Genomic DNA, 19,580 nt, shown 5'->3' on the forward strand with positions numbered 1-19,580 from the left:
TACACCTGCCCGGCTAATGAATACACCTGACCGGCTAATGAATACACCTGCCCGGCTAATGAATACACCTGACCGGCTAATCAATACACCTGACCGGCTAATGAATACACCTGCCCGGCTAATGAATACACCTGCCCGGCTAATGAATACACCTGCCCGGCTAATGAATACACCTGACCGGCTAATGAATACACCTGCCCGGCTAATGAATACACCTGACCGGCTAATGAATACACCTGCCCGGCTAATCAATACACCTGCCCGGCTAATGAATACACCTGCCCGGCTAATGAATACACCTGACCGGCTAATCAATACACCTGACCGACTAATGAATACACCTGCCCGGCTAATGAATACACCTGCCCGGCTAATCAATACACCTGACCACTTGACCGGCTAATGAATACACCTGACCGGCTAATGAATACCCCTGCCCGGCTAATGAATACACCTGACCGGCTAATGAATACACCTGCCCGGCTAATCAATACACCTGACCACCTGACCGGCTAATGAATACACCTGCCCGGCTAATGAATACACCTGCCCGGCAAATCAATACACCTGACCACCTGACCGGCTAATGAATACACCTGACCGGGCTAATCAATACACCTGACCGGCTAATGAATACACCTGACCGGCTAATGAATACACCTGACCGGCTAATCAATACACCTGACCGGCTAATCAATACACCTGACCACCTGACCGGCTAATCAATACACCTGACCGGCTAATCAATACACCTGACCGGCTAATGAATACACCTGCCCGGCTAATGAATACACCTGCCCGGCTAATCAATACACCTGCCCGGCTACCCAATACACCTGCCCGGCTAATCAATACACCTGACCGGCTAATGAATACACCTGACCGGCTAATCAATACACCTGACCGGCTAATGAATACACCTGCCCGGCTAATGAATACACCTGACCGGCTAATCAATACACCTGACCGGCTAATGAATGCACCTGCCCGACTAATGAATACACCTGACCGGCTAACCAATACACCTGACCGGCTAATCAATACACCTGACCGGATAATGAATACACCTGACCGGCTAATGAATACCCCTGCCCGGCTAATGAATACACCTGACCGGCTAATGAATACACCTGACCACCTGACCGGCTAATGAATACACCTGCCCGGCTAATGAATACACCTGACCGGCTAATGAATACACCTGCCCGGCTAATGAATACACCTGACCGGCTAATGAATACACCTGACCGGCTAATGAATACACCTGACCGACTAATGAATACACCTGACCGGCTAATGAATACACCTGCCCGGCTAATGAATACACCTGCCCGGCTAATGAATACACCTGACCACCTGACCGGCTAATGAATACACCTGACCGACTAATGAATACACCTGACCACACCTGACCGGCTAATGAATACACCTGCCCGGCTAATCAATACACCTGACCACCTGACCGGCTAATGAATACACCTGACCGACTAATGAATACACCTGACCACCTGACCGTCTAATGAATACACCTGACCGACTAATGAATACACCTGACCGGCTAATGAATACACCTGACCACCTGACCGGCTAATGAATACACCTGACCGACTAATGAATACACCTGACCGGCTAATGAATACACCTGACCGGCTAATCAATACACCTGACCGGCTGATCAATACACCTGACCGGCTAACCAATACACCTGACCGGCTAATGAATACACCTGACCGGCTAATGAATACACCTGACCACCTGACCGGCTAATGAATACACCTGACCGACTAATGAATACACCTGACCGACTAATGAATACACCTGACCGGCTAATGAATACACCTGACCGGCTAATCAATACACCTGACCGGCTGATCAATACACCTGCCCGGCTAATGAATACACCTGCCCGGCTAATCAATACACCTGACCACCTGACCGGCTAATGAATACACCTGCCCGGCTAATCAATACACCTGACCACCTGACCGGCTAATGAATACACCTGACCGGCTAATCAATACACCTGCCCGGCTAATGAATACACCTGACCACCTGACCGGCTAATCAATACACCTGCCCGGCTAATGAATACACCTGACCACCTGACCGGCTAATGAATACACCTGCCCGGCTAATGAATACACCTGACCGGCTAATGAATACACCTGCCCGGCTAATGAATACACCTGACCGGCTAATGAATACACCTGCCCGGCTAATGAATACACCTGCCCGGCTAATGAATACACCTGCCCGGCTAATGAATACACCTGCCCGGCTAATGAATACCCCTGACCACCTGACCGGCTAATGAATACACCTGCCCGGCTAATGAATACACCTGACCGGCTAATGAATACACCTGCCCGGCTAATCAATACACCTGCCCGGCTAATGAATACACCTGCCCGGCTAATGAATACACCTGACCGGCTAATCAATACACCTGACCGACTAATGAATACACCTGCCCGGCTAATGAATACACCTGCCCGGCTAATCAATACACCTGACCACCTGACCGGCTAATGAATACACCTGACCGGCTAATGAATACCCCTGCCCGGCTAATGAATACACCTGACCACCTGACCGGCTAATGAATACACCTGCCCGGCTAATGAATACACCTGCCCGGCTAATGAATACACCTGACCGGCTAATGAATACACCTGCCCGGCTAATCAATACACCTGCCCGGCGAATGAATACACCTGACCGGCTAATCAATACACCTGCCCGGCTAATGAATACACCTGACCACCTGACCGGCTAATGAATACACCTGCCCGGCTAATGAATACACCTGACCGGCTAATGAATACACCTGCCCGGCTAATGAATACACCTGACCGGCTAATCAATACACCTGCCCGGCTAATGAATACACCTGACCGGCTAATGAATACACCTGCCCGGCTAATGAATACACCTGCCCGGCTAATGAATACACCTGCCCGGCTAATGAATACACCTGACCGGCTAATGAATACACCTGCCCGGCTAATGAATACACCTGCCCGGCTAATGAATACACCTGCCCGGCTAATGAATACACCTGCCCGGCTAATGAATACACCTGACCGGCTAATCAATACACCTGACCGACTAATGAATACACCTGCCCGGCTAATGAATACACCTGCCCGGCTAATCAATACACCTGACCACTTGACCGGCTAATGAATACACCTGACCGGCTAATGAATACCCCTGCCCGGCTAATGAATACACCTGACCGGCTAATGAATACACCTGCCCGGCTAATCAATACACCTGACCACCTGACCGGCTAATGAATACACCTGCCCGGCTAATGAATACACCTGCCCGGCAAATCAATACACCTGACCACCTGACCGGCTAATGAATACACCGACCGGGCTAATCAATACACCTGACCGGCTAATGAATACACCTGACCGGCTAATGAATACACCTGACCGGCTAATCAATACACCTGACCGGCTAATCAATACACCTGACCACCTGACCGGCTAATCAATACACCTGACCGGCTAATCAATACACCTGACCGGCTAATGAATACACCTGCCCGGCTAATGAATACACCTGCCCGGCTAATCAATACACCTGCCCGGCTAATCAATACACCTGCCCGGCTAATGAATACACCTGCCCGGCTACCCAATACACCTGCCCGGCTAATGAATACACCTGACCGGCTAATGAATACACCTGACCGGCTAATCAATACACCTGACCGGCTAATGAATACACCTGCCCGGCTAATGAATACACCTGACCGGCTAATCAATACACCTGACCGGCTAATGAATGCACCTGCCCGACTAATGAATACACCTGACCGGCTAACCAATACACCTGACCGGCTAATCAATACACCTGCCCGGCTAATGAATACACCTGCCCGGCTACCCAATACACCTGCCCGGCTAATGAATACACCTGACCGGCTAATGAATACACCTGACCGGCTAATCAATACACCTGACCGGCTAATGAATACCCCTGCCCGGCTAATGAATACACCTGACCGGCTAATGAATACACCTGACCACCTGACCGGCTAATGAATACACCTGCCCGGCTAATGAATACACCTGACCGGCTAATGAATACACCTGCCCGGCTAATGAATACACCTGACCGGCTAATGAATACACCTGCCCGGCTAATGAATACACCTGACCGGCTAATGAATACACCTGACCGGCTAATGAATACACCTGACCGACGAATGAATACACCTGACCGGCTAATGAATACACCTGCCCGGCTAATGAATACACCTGCCCGGCTAATGAATACACCTGACCACCTGACCGGCTAATGAATACACCTGACCGACTAATGAATACACCTGACCACACCTGACCGGCTAATGAATACACCTGCCCGGCTAATCAATACACCTGACCACCTGACCGGCTAATGAATACACCTGACCGACTAATGAATACACCTGACCACCTGACCGGCTAATGAATACACCTGACCGACTAATGAATACACCTGACCGGCTAATGAATACACCTGACCACCTGACCGGCTAATGAATACACCTGACCGACTAATGAATACACCTGACCGGCTAATGAATACACCTGACCGGCTAATCAATACACCTGACCGGCTGATCAATACACCTGACCGGCTAATGAATACACCTGACCGGCTAATGAATACACCTGACCACCTGACCGGCTAATGAATACACCTGACCGACTAATGAATACACCTGACCGACTAATGAATACACCTGACCGGCTAATGAATACACCTGACCGGCTAATCAATACACCTGACCGGCTGATCAATACACCTGCCCGGCTAATGAATACACCTGCCCGGCTAATCAATACACCTGACCACCTGACCGGCTAATGAATACACCTGCCCGGCTAATCAATACACCTGACCACCTGACCGGCTAATGAATACACCTGACCGGCTAATCAATACACCTGCCCGGCTAATGAATACACCTGACCACCTGACCGGCTAATCAATACACCTGCCCGGCTAATGAATACACCTGACCACCTGACCGGCTAATGAATACACCTGCCCGGCTAATGAATACACCTGACCGGCTAATGAATACACCTGCCCGGCTAATGAATACACCTGACCGGCTAATGAATACACCTGCCCGGCTAATGAATACACCTGCCCGGCTAATGAATACACCTGCCCGGCTAATGAATACCCCTGACCACCTGACCGGCTAATGAATACACCTGCCCGGCTAATGAATACACCTGACCGGCTAATGAATACACCTGCCCGGCTAATCAATACACCTGCCCGGCTAATGAATACACCTGCCCGGCTAATGAATACACCTGACCGGCTAATCAATACACCTGACCGACTAATGAATACACCTGCCCGGCTAATGAATACACCTGCCCGGCTAATCAATACACCTGACCACCTGACCGGCTAATGAATACACCTGACCGGCTAATGAATACCCCTGCCCGGCTAATGAATACACCTGACCACCTGACCGGCTAATGAATACACCTGCCCGGCTAATGAATACACCTGCCCGGCTAATGAATACACCTGACCGGCTAATGAATACACCTGCCCGGCTAATCAATACACCTGCCCGACTAATCAATACACCTGACCGGCTAATGAATACACCTGCCCGGCTAATCAATACACCTGCCCGGCTAATGAATACACCTGCCCGGCTAATCAATACACCTGCCCGACTAATCAATACACTCATGTTGTCTGTTGACCTATATGTCTTTGTCTCCAGTATGGGAAGACCCTGTATGTGAACTACCAGGAGGCTATGAAGAGGACTGAGGCAGCCTACGACTGGTCTTCTCTCTCTAGCTCCTCTATCAAGTCTGGATCCAGCTCCTCCAGCCTGCCTGGTGAGTGGTGGTGGACAGACACAACAACACACAAGTATAGCAGGGTTGAGGTCGATTCGTATCTCAATTCAGTCATTTCAGGAAGTACAATTTCATGAATTTCAGTTTACTTCCTGAAATGACTGAATTAGAATTGATTAGACACTAACCCGGCAGCAGTTACCCACTGACTTAGCAGTATGTATAAGATTTCTACTTGCTCTAATTCTCATTTCTCTGTCTCCCTCTCCTCCGTCCCTCTCTCCCTCCCTCCGTCCCTCCTTCCCTCCTCCTCTCCCCTCCCTCCCTCCCTTCCTTCTTCTCTCCTACCCCTCTCCCCCTCTTTCCTCTCTCCCTCTCCTCCCTCCTTCCCTACTCCTCTCCCCTCCCTTTCTCCCTCTCCTCTCCCTCTTTCCTCTCACTCTTTCCTCTCCCTCCCTCTTTCATCTCTCCCTCCCTTCCTTCCTTCCTACCTCTCTCCCCCTCTTTCCTCTCCCTCCCTCTTTCCTCTGTCCCTCCCTCTTTCCTCTCTCCCTCCCTCCCTCTTTCCTCTCTCCCTCCCCCTTTCCTCTCTCCCTCCCCCTTTCCCCTGTCCCTCCCTCTTTCCTCTCTCCCTCGCTCTTTCCTCTGTCCCTCCCGCTTTCCTCTGTCCCTCCCTCTTTCCTCTGTCCCTCCCTCTTTCCTCTGTCCCTCCCTCTTTCCTCTCTCCCTCCCTCTTTCCTCTCTCCCTCCCTCTTTCCTCTCTCCCTCCCTCTTTCCTCACTCCCTCCCTCTTTCCTCTCCCTCCCTCTTTCCTCTCCCTCCCTCTTTCCTCTCCCTCCCTCTTTCCTCTCTCCCTCCCTCCTTCCTCTCTCCCTCCCTCTTTCCTCTCTCCCTCCCTCTTTCCTCACTCCCTCCCTCTTTCCTCTCCCTCCCTCTTTCCTCTCCCTCCCTCTTTCCTCTCTCCCTCCCTCTTTCCTCTGTCCCTCCCTCTTTCCTCTGTCCCTCCCTCTTTCCTCTCTCTCTCCCTCTTTCCTCTCTCCCTCCAGAGTCCCAGTCTACCCACTACAGTAGTGATAGTGGTGTTGCTGTGTCAGAGAACAACCTGTCAGGCCACAGCCGCTCTCAGAGCCAGGTCAGCTCCATCTTCTCCGAGGCCTGGAAGAGAGGCACCCAGGATGAGGTACCGCCTCCTCCTGTACTGACACCCTCACCTTACCCTGTCACCTGTCTCTATTGACCTGCCTCAGTATTCCCCACCAGTCTCTATTTACCTGCCTCAGTATTCCTCACCTGTCACCTGTCTCTATTGACCTGCCTCAGTATTCCTCACCTGTCACCTGTCTCTATTGACCTGCCTCAGTATTCCTCACCTGTCACCTGTCTCTATTGACCTGCCTCAGTATTCCTCACCTGTCACCTGTCTCTATTGACCTGCCTCAGTATTCCTCACCAGTCACCTGTCTCTATTGACCTGCCTCAGTATTCCTCACCTGTCACCTGTCTCTATTGACCTGCCTCAGTATTCCTCACCTGTCACCTGTCTCTATTGACCTGCCTCAGTATTCCTCACCTGTCACCTGTCTCTATTGACCTGCCTCAGTATTCCTCACCTGTCACCTGTCTCTATTGACCTGCCTCAGTATTCCTCACCTGTCACCTGTCTCTATTGACCTGCCTCAGTATTCCTCACCTGTCACCTGTCTCTATTGACCTGCCTCAGTATTCCTCACCTTACCTCACCTTAGCCCAGTTCTACTCTTGTGTTTCAGAAGCCCAGTTCTCTACTCTTGTGTTTCAGAAGCCCAGTTCTACTCTTGTGTTTCAGAAGCCCAGTTCTCTACTCTTGTGTTTCAGACGCCCAGTTCTCTACTCTTGTGTTTCAGAAGCCCAGTTCTCTACTCTTGTGTTTCAGAAGCCCAGTTCTCTACTCTTGTGTTTCAGAAGCCCAGTTCTCTACTCTTGTGTTTCAGAAGCCCAGTTCTCTACTCTTGTGTTTCAGAAGCCCAGTTCTACTCTTGTGTTTCAGAAGCCCAGTTCTCTACTCTTGTGTTTCAGAAGCCCAGTTCTCTACTCTTGTGTTTCAGAAGCCCAGTTCTACTCTTGTGTTTCAGAAGCCCAGTTCTACTCTTGTGTTTCAGAAGCCCAGTTCTCTACTCTTGTGTATCAGAAGCCCAGTTCTCAACTCTTGTGTTTCAGAAGCCTAGTTCTACTCTTGTGTTTCAGAAGCCCAGTTCTACTCTTGTGTTTCAGAAGCCCAGTTCTACTCTTGTGTTTCAGAAGCCCAGTTCTCTACTCTTGGGTTTCAGAAGCCCAGTTCTCTACTCTTGTGTTTCAGAAGCCCAGTTCTACTCTTGTGTTTCAGAAGCCCAGTTATACTCTTGTTTCAGAAGCCCAGTTCTACTCTTGTGTTTCAGAAGCCCAGTTTTACTCTTGTGTTTCAGAAGCCCAGTTCTACTCTTGTTTCAGAAGCCCAGTTCTCTACTCTTGTGTTTCAAAGCCCAGTTCTCTACTCTTGTGTTTCAGAAGCCCAGTTCTCTACTCTTGTGTTTCAGAAGCCCAGTTCTCTACTCTTGTGTTTCAGAAGCCCAGTTCTCTACTCTTGTGTTTCAGAAGCCCAGTTCTACTCTTGTGTTTCAGAAGCCCAGTTCTACTCTTGTGTTTCAGAAGCCCAGTTCTCTACTCTTGTGTTTCAGAAGCCCAGTTCTCTACTCTTGTGTTTCAGAAGCCCAGTTCTACTCTTGTGTTTCAGAAGCCCAGTTCTCTACTCTTGTGTTTCAGAAGCCCAGTTCTAGCCCAGTTGTCCATTTATTTGTTTTTGTTTTCTGCTGAATGTAATGCCTCAATATAGTGACAAATGAACATGTCTTCCAGTGTGTGGCAAAGGTTTTCAAATAACATCATGTTTTTGTTTTCTAGCATAGTAGTAATGAAATCATTAATACAATATCATCTAACACAGATACATGTCTCTCTCTTTGTCTCTGTCTCACTCTCTGTGTCTCTCTCCGCTCTCTGTCTCTCGCTCTCTGTGTCTGTCTCGCTCTCTGTGTCTCTGTCTCGCTCTCTCTCTCGCTCTGTATCTTTCTCTCGTCTCTTTGTCTCTCGCTCTCTGTGTCTCCTCTCTCTCGTCTCTCTCTCTCTGTCTCTCGCTCTCTGTGTCTCCTCTCTCTCGTTCTCTCTCTTTATCTCTCTGTGTCTCGCTCACTCGTTCTCTTTCGTCTCTGTCTTTCGCTCTCTGTGTCTCTGTCTCTCTCGCTCTCTGTGTCTCGCTCTCTTTCTCTCTCTCTCTGTCTCTGTCTCTCTCTAGTTGAGGATGGAGTCAGTGAGCAGACCCTATCCCCTGATGCTGCCCTCCATGCACCAGTCAGCCCCCCCTTCCCGAACCAGCTACACCAGTGTCTCCCCCGAATCCTCCCACTCTCCCCCCGACCCTCCACCTCCTTCTCCTCCCCCACTTCCCCACCCCCCTCACCAGGCTGCTCCTACCAACTTTGTCAAGTACAGCACCATCGCCCGCCTGCAGGGTGGCGCCAACCAGGCTGCCAATCATTACAGTGCCCAACCAATGGGCCAGCAGCAAGGCCCTCCGGCCCCGCCCCTCCAGTCTGTCAAACCCAACTACAACACGCTCCCATTGGCTCCCACTAACTACAACACCATGCCATTGGCTCCGAGCAACCCTCCTCCTCCTCCCCCTTGTTCCATGCCTGCTCCAGGCTCTGCCATGGCCTCTCTGAGGTTCAGCCTCCCCAGCTCTGTTCCTCAGTTCATCCCCCCTCCTCCCCCCCAGGCCCAAACACTGCCCCCCCCTCCTCCCCCAGAAGAGGACCACCAGTGCCCCCCTCTCAGTAACACTGGGTTGCAGCAGTTCTTGGCCCAAAAATTCCCCAATATGAACTATGATTTCTCTGAGCTGGATGGCCAACCTGAGTCCCCTCCTCCTCCTCCCCCTCCTGCCCTCTCCCCCCTGTCCCCCATACTGCCACCCCCCACACCTCCCAAAACCTTCTCTGGTGTCTTCGCGCCCCAGACTGCTCCTAAGACCTTTGGTCCAGGGATCCCCCTGTCCCCAGTGTCGCCCTACCCTCCTTCTGGTCCAATGAAAAAGCAGCAAAGCTTCTCTACAGGCCATTCGCCCAATCAGCCGCCTTCCACGATGCCCAAACAGCACATCTTCTCCTCTAAAACCCTCCCTCTGTCCGCCCCCATCTCCCCCACTCCCTCCCTGGCCAAACAGATAGTCAACCAGTTCCCAGGAGCCCCCCTGCCCCCACAGTCACCCCCGGCGGTCAAGGCTAAACCAAGATGGCAGCCAGGGGGTCAGATCCCACCTCAGTCCCCTGAATTCCCCCTTCCTCCTCCTCTCCCTCCTTCTGAGATGTGCTCCCCCATTAAGAAGTCTCCCTCCACCTCATCAACCGGCTCCTTCGGGAAGAGGGGGCCTCCTCCCACTCCCCAGCGCGCCTCCTCCATCAAGTCTAACTCCTCAGGGGAGTACCAGGAAGAGGCCCAGGTCCAGAGGCAGCCTAAGAAAGTGGAGTCTCTGGTCAGTAAGTTTGCCCAGCCTGGCCTCGGCTCCTGCAACTCCTCCACCGCCACCTTCTCTGGATCTCCTGCTAAAGATGTGGGGTCTCCTGCTCTTCCTGCTCCTCCTAAACCAGGCAAGCTGAACCTGTCAGCTCTCCCTCTAGTCCTCCAGGGTCTACAGACAGGGCAGCACCGCCAGCCCAGTGAAGAGTTCCCCTCTCCTCCTCAGTACCGCCAACCTAGTGAAGACTTCCCCTCTCTTCCTCAGTACCGCCAGCCCAGTGAAGAGTTCCCCTCTCCTCCTCAGTACCGCCAACCCAGTGAAGAGTTCCCCTCTCCTCCTCAGTACCGCCAACCCAGTGAAGAGTTCCCCTCTCCTCCTCAGTACTGCCAGCCTAGTGAAGACTTCCCCTCTCCTCCTCAGTACCGCCAGCCTAGTGAAGACTTCCCCCCTCCTCCTCCCGACTCTGAGCTGCTCCCCCCGCCACCCCTCCTCTCTGAGCTCCACCCGGGGGCCCCCAGGGTCGCAGTGGTAAACCCCCAGCCGCAGGCCACGCCCATCTCCCACCCCGTCAGCCAATCATCATGGAAGACCCAGTCACTCAAGAAGACTCCGCCTCTGACACTGCACAGGCTGTCCCGGAGTCACACGGTCCAGGAGCCCTTACCCCTGTCCCCTCCATACCAGCACCAGCATACCCCCCCAGCCTCCTTTGCCTGTCCCCTGCCCCCCACCTCCCCCGGGGTACCTAAGGGGGGCGGTACCCTCTCCTCGGTCCAACCCAACTTCCTGGAGGACCTGAACCGGACCTTGAAGAGGAAGTCCATCTCACGTCATGGCTCCCTCACGCGGCACGGTTCCTCCCGGCTGGAACCGGTCTCCATGGACGACATGGCCCTCCCTCCTCCACCCCCTCCGGACCAACATAGGGGGGGGCAGGGCGGGGGCCATGGGTACATGTCCTCAGGCTATGCAACGTTACGGCGGGGGCCGCGCCCTGCCCCGCCAAAACGGGATGAAAGCACCAAACTGACGGGTGAGTGGTAGCTAGGGGGATGAGGAGGACTTGGGCCGAGCTGCCCAGGCTATGGGACCCAGCAAGGTCCCAGTCTACAGACTATGGACCCATCAAGGCTACAGTCTACCGACTGACTACAGGCTATGGACCCATCAAGGTCCCAGTCTACAGACTGACTACAGACTATGGACCCATCAAGGCTACAGTCTACAGACTGACTACAGACTATGGACCCATCAAGGTCCCAGTCTACAGACTGACTACAGACTATGGACCCATCAAGGCTACAGTCTACAGACTGACTACAGACTATGGACCCATCAAGGCTACAGGCTATGGGACCCATCAAGGCTACAGGCTATGGGACCCATCAAGGTCCCAGTCTACAGGCTATGTACCCATCAAGGTCCCAGTCTACAGACTGACTACAGCCTATGGACCCATCAAGGTCCCAGTCTACAGACTGACTAAAGACTATGGACCCATCAAGGCTACAGTCTACAGGCTATTGGACCCATCAAGGTCCCAGTCTACAGACTGACTAAAGACTATGGACCCATCAAGGCTACAGTCTACAGGCTATTGGACCCATCAAGGTCCCAGTCTACAGACTGACTACAGCCTATGGACCCATCAAGGTCCCAGTCTACAGACTGACTATAGCCTATGGACCCATCAAGGTCCCAGTGTACAGACTGACTACAGACTATGGACCCATCAAGGTCCCAGTCTACAGACTGACTACAGACTATGTACCCATCAAGGTCCCAGTCTACAGACTGATTACAGCCTATGGACCCATCTAGAGCACAGTCTACAGACTATATGGACCCTACAGGCTGCTCTCCCTACAAACCAAACGGACCCGAAACGTTCTTATTATACAATAAGAAACGTTCATTATGGCGTGCACTAATGAATACGACCCAGAACTCGGCCTGTCTCCTCTCGTCTCCTCTCGTCTCCTCTCGTCTCGCCTCCTCTCCTCTCGTCTCGTCTCCTCTCATGCCACACAGACAGGACTGAGCTGGATGAAGCACCTGTTCCTTGTAAATCCCAGATTGTTATTCCATCCTTTTGCCTACATTATAATAACTCTGTGAAAAGAGAGAGCAAGTTAAACCACCTATCAAGCTTTTCCACATGTTTGTGCCGCTTTGCATTGAATTATAACTAAAAAATAAACAAGAATTCAGCTGCAATATAAACAGGTACTGCATGGACATGTTGTTACCTTAGCAACTGTTTGGGGTTTGGGAGGGATGTATAGACGTGTATGATCATACTGTCAGTAGTATTCACCCCCTTGGATTTGTTCATATTGTTTTTGCGTTACAGACTGGGATTGAAATTTAATTCATTGTGATTTGTTTTTTTTGTAATTGATTCACACAATACTCTAATGTCAAACGGGAAAAATTCTAATATTTTTATTTATTTTTCTTGTTAATTCAAAATAAAACACTGTTCATTAGATAAGTATTCACCCACCTGAGTCAATACACGTTAGAAAAACATTTGGCAGCGATTACAGCTGTGAGTATTCATGGGTGAGTCTCTAAGAGTCATTACAGCTGGGAGTCTTCATGGGTGAGTCATTACAGCTGTGAGTCTTCATGGGTGAGTCTCTAAGAGTCATTACAGCTGTGAGTCTTCATGGGTGAGTCTCTAAGAGTCATTACAGCTGGGAGTCTTCATGGGTGAGTCTCTAAGAGTCATTACATCTGTGAGTCTTCATGGGTGAGTCTCTAAGAGTCATTACAGCTGTGAGTCTTCATGGGTGAGTCTCTAAGAGTCATTACAGCTGGGAGTCTTCATGGGTGAGTCTCTAAGAGTCATTACAGCTGTGAGTCTTCATGGGTGAGTCTCTAAGAGTCATTACAGCTGTGAGTCTTCATGGGTGAGTCTCTAAGAGTCATTACAGCTGGGAGTCTTCATGGGTGAGTCTCTAAGAGTCATTACATCTGTGAGTCTTCATGGGTGAGTCTCTAAGAGTCATTACAGCTGTGAGTCTTCATGGGTGAGTCTCTAAGAGTCATTACAGCTGGGAGTCTTCATGGGTGAGTCTCTAAGAGTCATTACAGCTGTGAGTCTTCATGGGTGAGTCTCTAAGAGTCATTACAGCTGGGAGTCTTCATGGGTGAGTCTCTAAGAGTCATTACAGCTGGGAGTCTTCATGGGTGAGTCTCTAAGAGTCATTACAGCTGGGAGTCTTCATGGGTGGGTCTCTAAGAGTCATTACAGCTGGGAGTCTTCATGGGTAAGTATGTAAAGCCATTATCACACTGCAGACCTTTAAATGCTCAAATCGGTTTTGAAAAACTGCCTGTCCAAGCAATTACAAGTGACCACATCAGATTTGTATGTGTTCAGACAGCAGTCATTAGCTAACATGGCACTGATGGATGTGTGTGCAGTGGTGTAGGATCTTAATTTGAGCCAGTTTCCTAAAGCAGAAAAATAATCCTGCAGCAACAGGAAATGTGAATTATAATGGGGATTATAATTAATGGCATTTTTTTTGTAGGTCTTGATACATTTTTTCTTTAGGGTGAATCAAATTGGACATTTTAAAGTGGAAATTACAAACTTTAGAAGCCTTTTCAAACCTTGAGTACACTACAAATGTGCACATGCAGGAAATTTCTCAGCAACAAAAGATTGATCAAATTAAGATCCTACATCTGTTTTCTACCACATTCACGAATTCATTTATAAATTAACACGCTAGTTAGCTACCACATGTTCTTGTCAACCTGTCGACAGAGTAGCAAAATATGGCAAAGAACAGTCTAAATACCATGAGATTACAAATAAATCCGATTTGACCGTTCAGACACAAGTTGCTTGGCCAGAAATCATATCTGTACGTGGATTGAAGTATCCGATTCCATATGCTTTTTTTGGCTGTTCAGACTTCAGGAAAAAAGCACCAATAAAATGCAACAAAATAGGATTTGAGTCACTTCAAACTGCCAATGTGAACCAGGCTTAAGAGCTTTGCACACCTGGATTGTGCACATTATTCATTTAAAAGTTGTTCAAGCTCTGTCAATGTGTTGGCGATCATGGCTAGACAGTAATGTTCAAGTCTTGCCATAGATCTTCAAGCAGATGTAAGTCAAGACTGTAACTAGGCTACATTCAGGAACATTCACTATTTTCTTGGTAAGTGACTCCAGTGTAGATTTGTGTTTTAGGTTCTTGTCCTGGCGGCAAGGGGGAATCATCTCCCAGTGTCTGGTGGAATGCAGAGGGAAGCATGTTTTCCTCTAGGATTTTGCTTTCTGTTTTATCCTGAAAAACTCCCCAGTATTTGCCGACGTCAAGCATACCCATACCATGATGCAGCCACCACCATGCTGGAAAATAAGGAGGCAGTTAGTGATGTGTTGTGTTGAATTTGCACCAAACAGAAGGCTTTTGTATTTAGGCCAAAGAGTTCCATTGAATCCCACTTTGTGACACAAAACAAAATGTTAAAATCCAAGGGTGGGTGAATACTTCCGATACCCACTGTACGTGGGGAGAAGGGTAACTTTTACTTTTGTGTTTTTATATAAGATGATTTAATATACCTGAAATGTATTATTAGTTTTAAAGTTGTGTTTTTAAAGCATAGTGAGTGAATATGAACCGTGAGTAGTAGACCAGGATTGATGTGGAGATGGCTCTGGTCCAGGGTGTTACGTGTGGCAGGTTCAGCTTCAGCAAGCCACACGTAACACCCTGGACCAGAGCTGGTGTAGAGACAGACAGGTGTGTATAGGAGCAGTATATAGGGAGGATCCCTGGTGTAGTTGGATATGGGACAGACAGACAGACAGACAGTGGTGTAGTTGGATATGGGACACTAGACTAACTCTCTCCATGTGATTGTCTGAAATGACACCCTATTCCCTACATAGTGCATAGGGCCCATAGGGCTCTGGTCAAAAGTAGTGCACTATGCAGGGAATAGGGTGCTGTTTCGGACACCGCCTGTCTGTCTGTGGGGTGTAAAGATGTGTTGATTCTAATCACAATCTTTTTGTAAATTGCATCAAAATGTTTAAATGTCTCCATCGGATTTAAGTTACTGTACAACTGGAAGATGATTGGCTGATGTCTTAATGATCCTCTCAGGTGGTCACTGCTTTGATTGGACGAGATGACATGGTGCACAATGAAGGTCCATCTCTGTGAATGGCTGTTATGTTGATGGGGGCGGGTCTGACCTGCTCTCTCTCTCTGTTTCTATTGGTCACATTAGTGATCCGTCTGTCTGTAACTGCAGCTACTGTCTCAAAAGGCCTCCTTTTGGTCGTTACTAGTCAATACAGCCACAGAGTCATAATTATGGCTAAACCCCGTCTATTTCTAAAATGTTTATTCTTAAAATCTGATTTTAAACCTAACCACGATGATAACCTAATGCCTAACCTTAAATGAAGACCAAAAAGCACATGTTTGTTTTCATGAATTTTTTTACGATATCGCCAATGCCCTGACTTTGTGGCTGTGATACAGACAGGAAGTACACTAAACTACAGGAAGTGCCAGGTCACATGACAGAACAATTATAGAATGAAGTGCAGGTTCTAGAACCATCTCTGGACCAGACCAGTTGGCCATGTAGCTCCTGATTTGAGGGTGGGGACGGACACTTGTTTCACACTAATGCCTTCTATTTTACCGTCATTACGTCCCTAATGGTACCGATATTCCCTATGTAGTGCACTACTTTTGGCCAGACCACTGTCCATAGGACCTTGCGGTAGACTAGCGTCCTGTTTAGGGGGTGTACTTGTACATCAAGCTGCCTCACACTACAGAAACAGGATAGACTAGTGTCCTGCCTCACACTACAGAAACAGGATAGACTAGTGTCCTGTCTCACACTACAGAAACAGGAGATAGACTAGCGTCCTGCCTCACACTACAGAAACAGGAGATAGACTAGCGTCCTGCCTCACACTACAGAAACAGGAGATAGACTAGCGTCCTGCCTCACACTACAGAAACAGGAGATAGACTAGCGTCCTGCCTCACACTACAGAAACAGGAGATAGACTAGCGTCCTGCCTCACACTACAGAAACAGGAGATAGACTAGCGTCCTGCCTCACACTACAGAAACAGGAGATAGACTAGCGTCCTGCCTCACACTACAGAAACAGGAGATAGACTAGCGTCCTGCCTCACACTACAGAAACAGGAGATAGACTAGCGTCCTGCCTCACACTACAGAAACAGGAGATAGACTAGCGTCCTGCCTCACACTACAGAAACAGGATAGACTAGTGTCCTGCCTCACACTACAGAAACAGGAGAAACAGAGCCAACCTTTCTGACGAGGCTGACTTACCACACAGGTAATATTGGGTCATTTGAGTCACATACTGTGTGTTAGCGGATGGGGACAGTCTACTGTGTGATAGCGGATGGGGACGGTCTACTGTGTGATAGCGGATGGGGACGGTCTACTGTGTGTTAGTGGATGGGGACATGAACAAAGACCAAATCTGTCTGTGGTGATTTGATCCTCTGTCTGCATTCCTTTGTCTCTGTGTTGTGTGAGTTAAACTAGTCAGTCAGTACCTACCAATTAGAATCACTAAGGTCATTAGAGATCAGTCAAACTGAAATGTTGTGTAGAGTGGAAGGTAGGCATGTGTACTACATCATACACAACATGTGTACTACATCATACACAACATGTGTACTACATCATACACAACATGTGTAGAGTGGAAGGTAGGCACGTGTACTACATCATACACAACATGTGTACTACATCATACACAATGTGTACTACATCATACACAACATGTGTAGAGTGGAAAGTTAACGTGTACTACATCATCATACCTCTGCCTTTTTACATCTGTAAACAGGAAGTGATATCAGCAGCATTTAAACAGTACTGTCCTTCATTTCAGGTCTTCAGTCATTTCAGAACAAGAACAACGAAGATAAACCGTGAACAACAGCCCAAACGTTATTATCTGTATCTGAAGGCCAAACTAGATTTCTAACGTCGGGAATATTCTTAGATACTTTGCCGTAACAGGGAAAATGAAAAACCTAAAATGCATTTAAACTGAACAATAAAAATGCGTAAATCATACCTCTGCATGTCTCGGTGCATTTTTTGACATCTGACCCTATGAAATCTCAGTTTCTACTTGAATTGTAAAGGGGATGTGTTGTGTTGTAGTGTTGTGTGAAGTGTGTGTACACTGAGTGGGACAAACTTTTAAGAACACCTGCTCTGTCCATTAGACTGACCAGGTGAATCCAGGTGAAAACTATGATCCCTTATTGATGTCACTTGTTAAATCCACTTCTATCAGTGTAGAATTAAGAGGAGACAGGTTAGAGAAGGATGTTTAAGCCTTGAGACATGAATTGTGTATGTGTGCCATTCAGAGAGGGAATTGGCAAGACAAAATATTGAGGTGCCAGAGGGTTTGTGTCAAAGAACTACAACGCTGCTGGGTTTTTAACGCTCAACAGTTTCCTTTGTGAACGGTCCACCACCCAGGATAAAAGTGGGGTTCAACTCAATATTAGGAAGGTGTTCTTAATGTTTTGGTCTCTGTGTAGGTTAATATCGAACCTACTGGTTATTTCCCAGCAAATCACCAGGACCTGAAAGGACCTCCCTCTCAAGCTGTAGTGGTAGAGAACATAATTGGTAGCAATTTTGCAGAGGACCTTGGTGTTGAGGTCCCTTCCCCCCCACAGGGAACGGAAGTTTTGATTCATTCTTATTTAACCTTTAACTAGTAATGGATCTAAAATGACAGACAAAAGTGAGTGTCGGTTTCCCCATTATCCTGAATCCTGTGATTTACAACAGATTGTTGTGGGAAGTTCTGGGAACAAAAAACTGAATTGGTTCTCGATAATTGTTTCCAGCTTCATCGGCATGGTTGTTTTGGAAACCGGCAATTCGTTTTAAGTCGAGTACAAAAAGTTATAGTTAATAGTCAAATTAATTTCAATGTTTTCCTATGCTTGGTGAACAAACTAAAGGGTGTGCAATATAGAAGGGTAGTCAGTGGACATTCTGAACCTTGTTTGAGTCAAGTAGGTCACATGACCAAGGCGCTATTGAAATTCGAATGTAAAAAAAAAAAAAAAAAAGTTGACTTTGTTTACGCTCCCTAAGTAATTCGACTAGAAATACAAAATGATGCTCACATTTCCAGATGTTTATTCGCTTTGGAAAGCGAATTAATGTCTAAATCGTGAAAATAAAACCTGTGCAATGTTGTGCACAATTTTGTCCAATGGTGACATTTGCGAGATCGGTTTTCTATCGCTCATTTTCACGTTACGCCAATGATAGGATGTCACCGTGTGGGTCAATAAACCTTGTCGAAGTGGGTAATATTCATATGTAAACATAGTGAATTGTAATTGGATGCATTTTACCGCCATATCATACTGTGCTATGATTGGTTAAGACCACCCAAACGGTTAGGTCATGGTCACTCTGATCCTGGTTGGCGATACGTGAACATGCCAGTTATAGCTGGCTAATAAAGAGCTACGTTAAGAAATATCCTGTAGTACTGCATTGTATTATTTTGTACAAAGTGTTCAAAACAAGACATGGTGGGCGCCCTGATACTAGTTGATGAGCTAGGCAGGTCACCTGGGAAGGTCTCCCACTCAAGAGTACGACACGGGGACTGGAGCAGGGGAAGGTTGACCTCAGGTCTCCCAACTGGAAACCCGAGGTAGGGGGAGCGCACCTCTAACTTTTTACAGTAGGAATGGAATTTAGTTTGTGTTTATTGTTTGAAGTGCAATAGTGAAATAATCATGTTCTCTTCTATATAAGTGTGTTATTCTATTTGTGTATTTGTGTGTATGTTGGGGTGGCAAGTAGCCTAGCGGTTAGAGCGTTGGGCGGCAGGTAGCCTAGAGGTTAGAGCGTTGGGGTTAGAGCGTTGGGCGGCAGGTAGCTTAGCGGTTAGAGCGTTGGGCGGCAGGTAGCCTAGAGGTTAGAGCGTTGGGCGGCAGGTAGCCTAGCGGTTAGAGCGTTGGGCAGCCTAGAGGTTAGAGCGTTGGGCGGCAGGTAGCCTAGCGGTTAGAGCGTTGGGCGGCAGGTAGCCTAGAGGTTAGAGCTTTGGGCGGCAGGTAGCCTAGCGGTTAGAGCGTTGGGCGGCAGGTAGCCTAGCGGTTAGAGCGTTGGGCGG

At 48.6% G+C, this 19,580-nt stretch overlaps 1 protein-coding gene and 1 long non-coding RNA gene across 5 annotated transcripts in view; both read left to right on the forward strand.

Annotated features, from left to right (window-relative positions):
* LOC110502196 (ras-associated and pleckstrin homology domains-containing protein 1) overlaps positions 1-12,593 on the forward strand; it is a 166,092-nt gene extending 153,499 nt beyond the window's left edge. For 2 of the 4 annotated variants that reach the window (XM_036959495.1, XM_036959496.1), the window contains 3 exons: positions 5,762-5,882; positions 6,890-7,023; positions 9,151-12,593. In XM_036959495.1, coding sequence (XP_036815390.1) covers positions 5,762-5,882; positions 6,890-7,023; positions 9,151-11,418 — 2,523 coding nt within the window. In that variant the 3' untranslated portion in view covers positions 11,419-12,593. The remainder of the gene's footprint in view (positions 1-5,761; positions 5,883-6,889; positions 7,024-9,150) is intronic. The other 2 variants (XR_005038903.1, XR_005038902.1) reach the window with 2 other exon arrangements.
* A 3,963-nt stretch (positions 12,594-16,556) lies between these two features.
* Positions 16,557-17,501, forward strand: LOC118943620. Its single transcript, XR_005038904.1, has 2 exons — positions 16,557-17,033; positions 17,125-17,501. It is a non-coding gene; the product is annotated as an uncharacterized LOC118943620 (long non-coding RNA).
* Positions 17,502-19,580: the final 2,079 nt, after the last annotated feature.

The sequence above is a fragment of the Oncorhynchus mykiss genome, chromosome 22 (assembly GCF_013265735.2).
Source record: "Oncorhynchus mykiss isolate Arlee chromosome 22, USDA_OmykA_1.1, whole genome shotgun sequence".
In the NCBI taxonomy this organism is placed as follows: domain Eukaryota; kingdom Metazoa; phylum Chordata; class Actinopteri; order Salmoniformes; family Salmonidae; genus Oncorhynchus; species Oncorhynchus mykiss.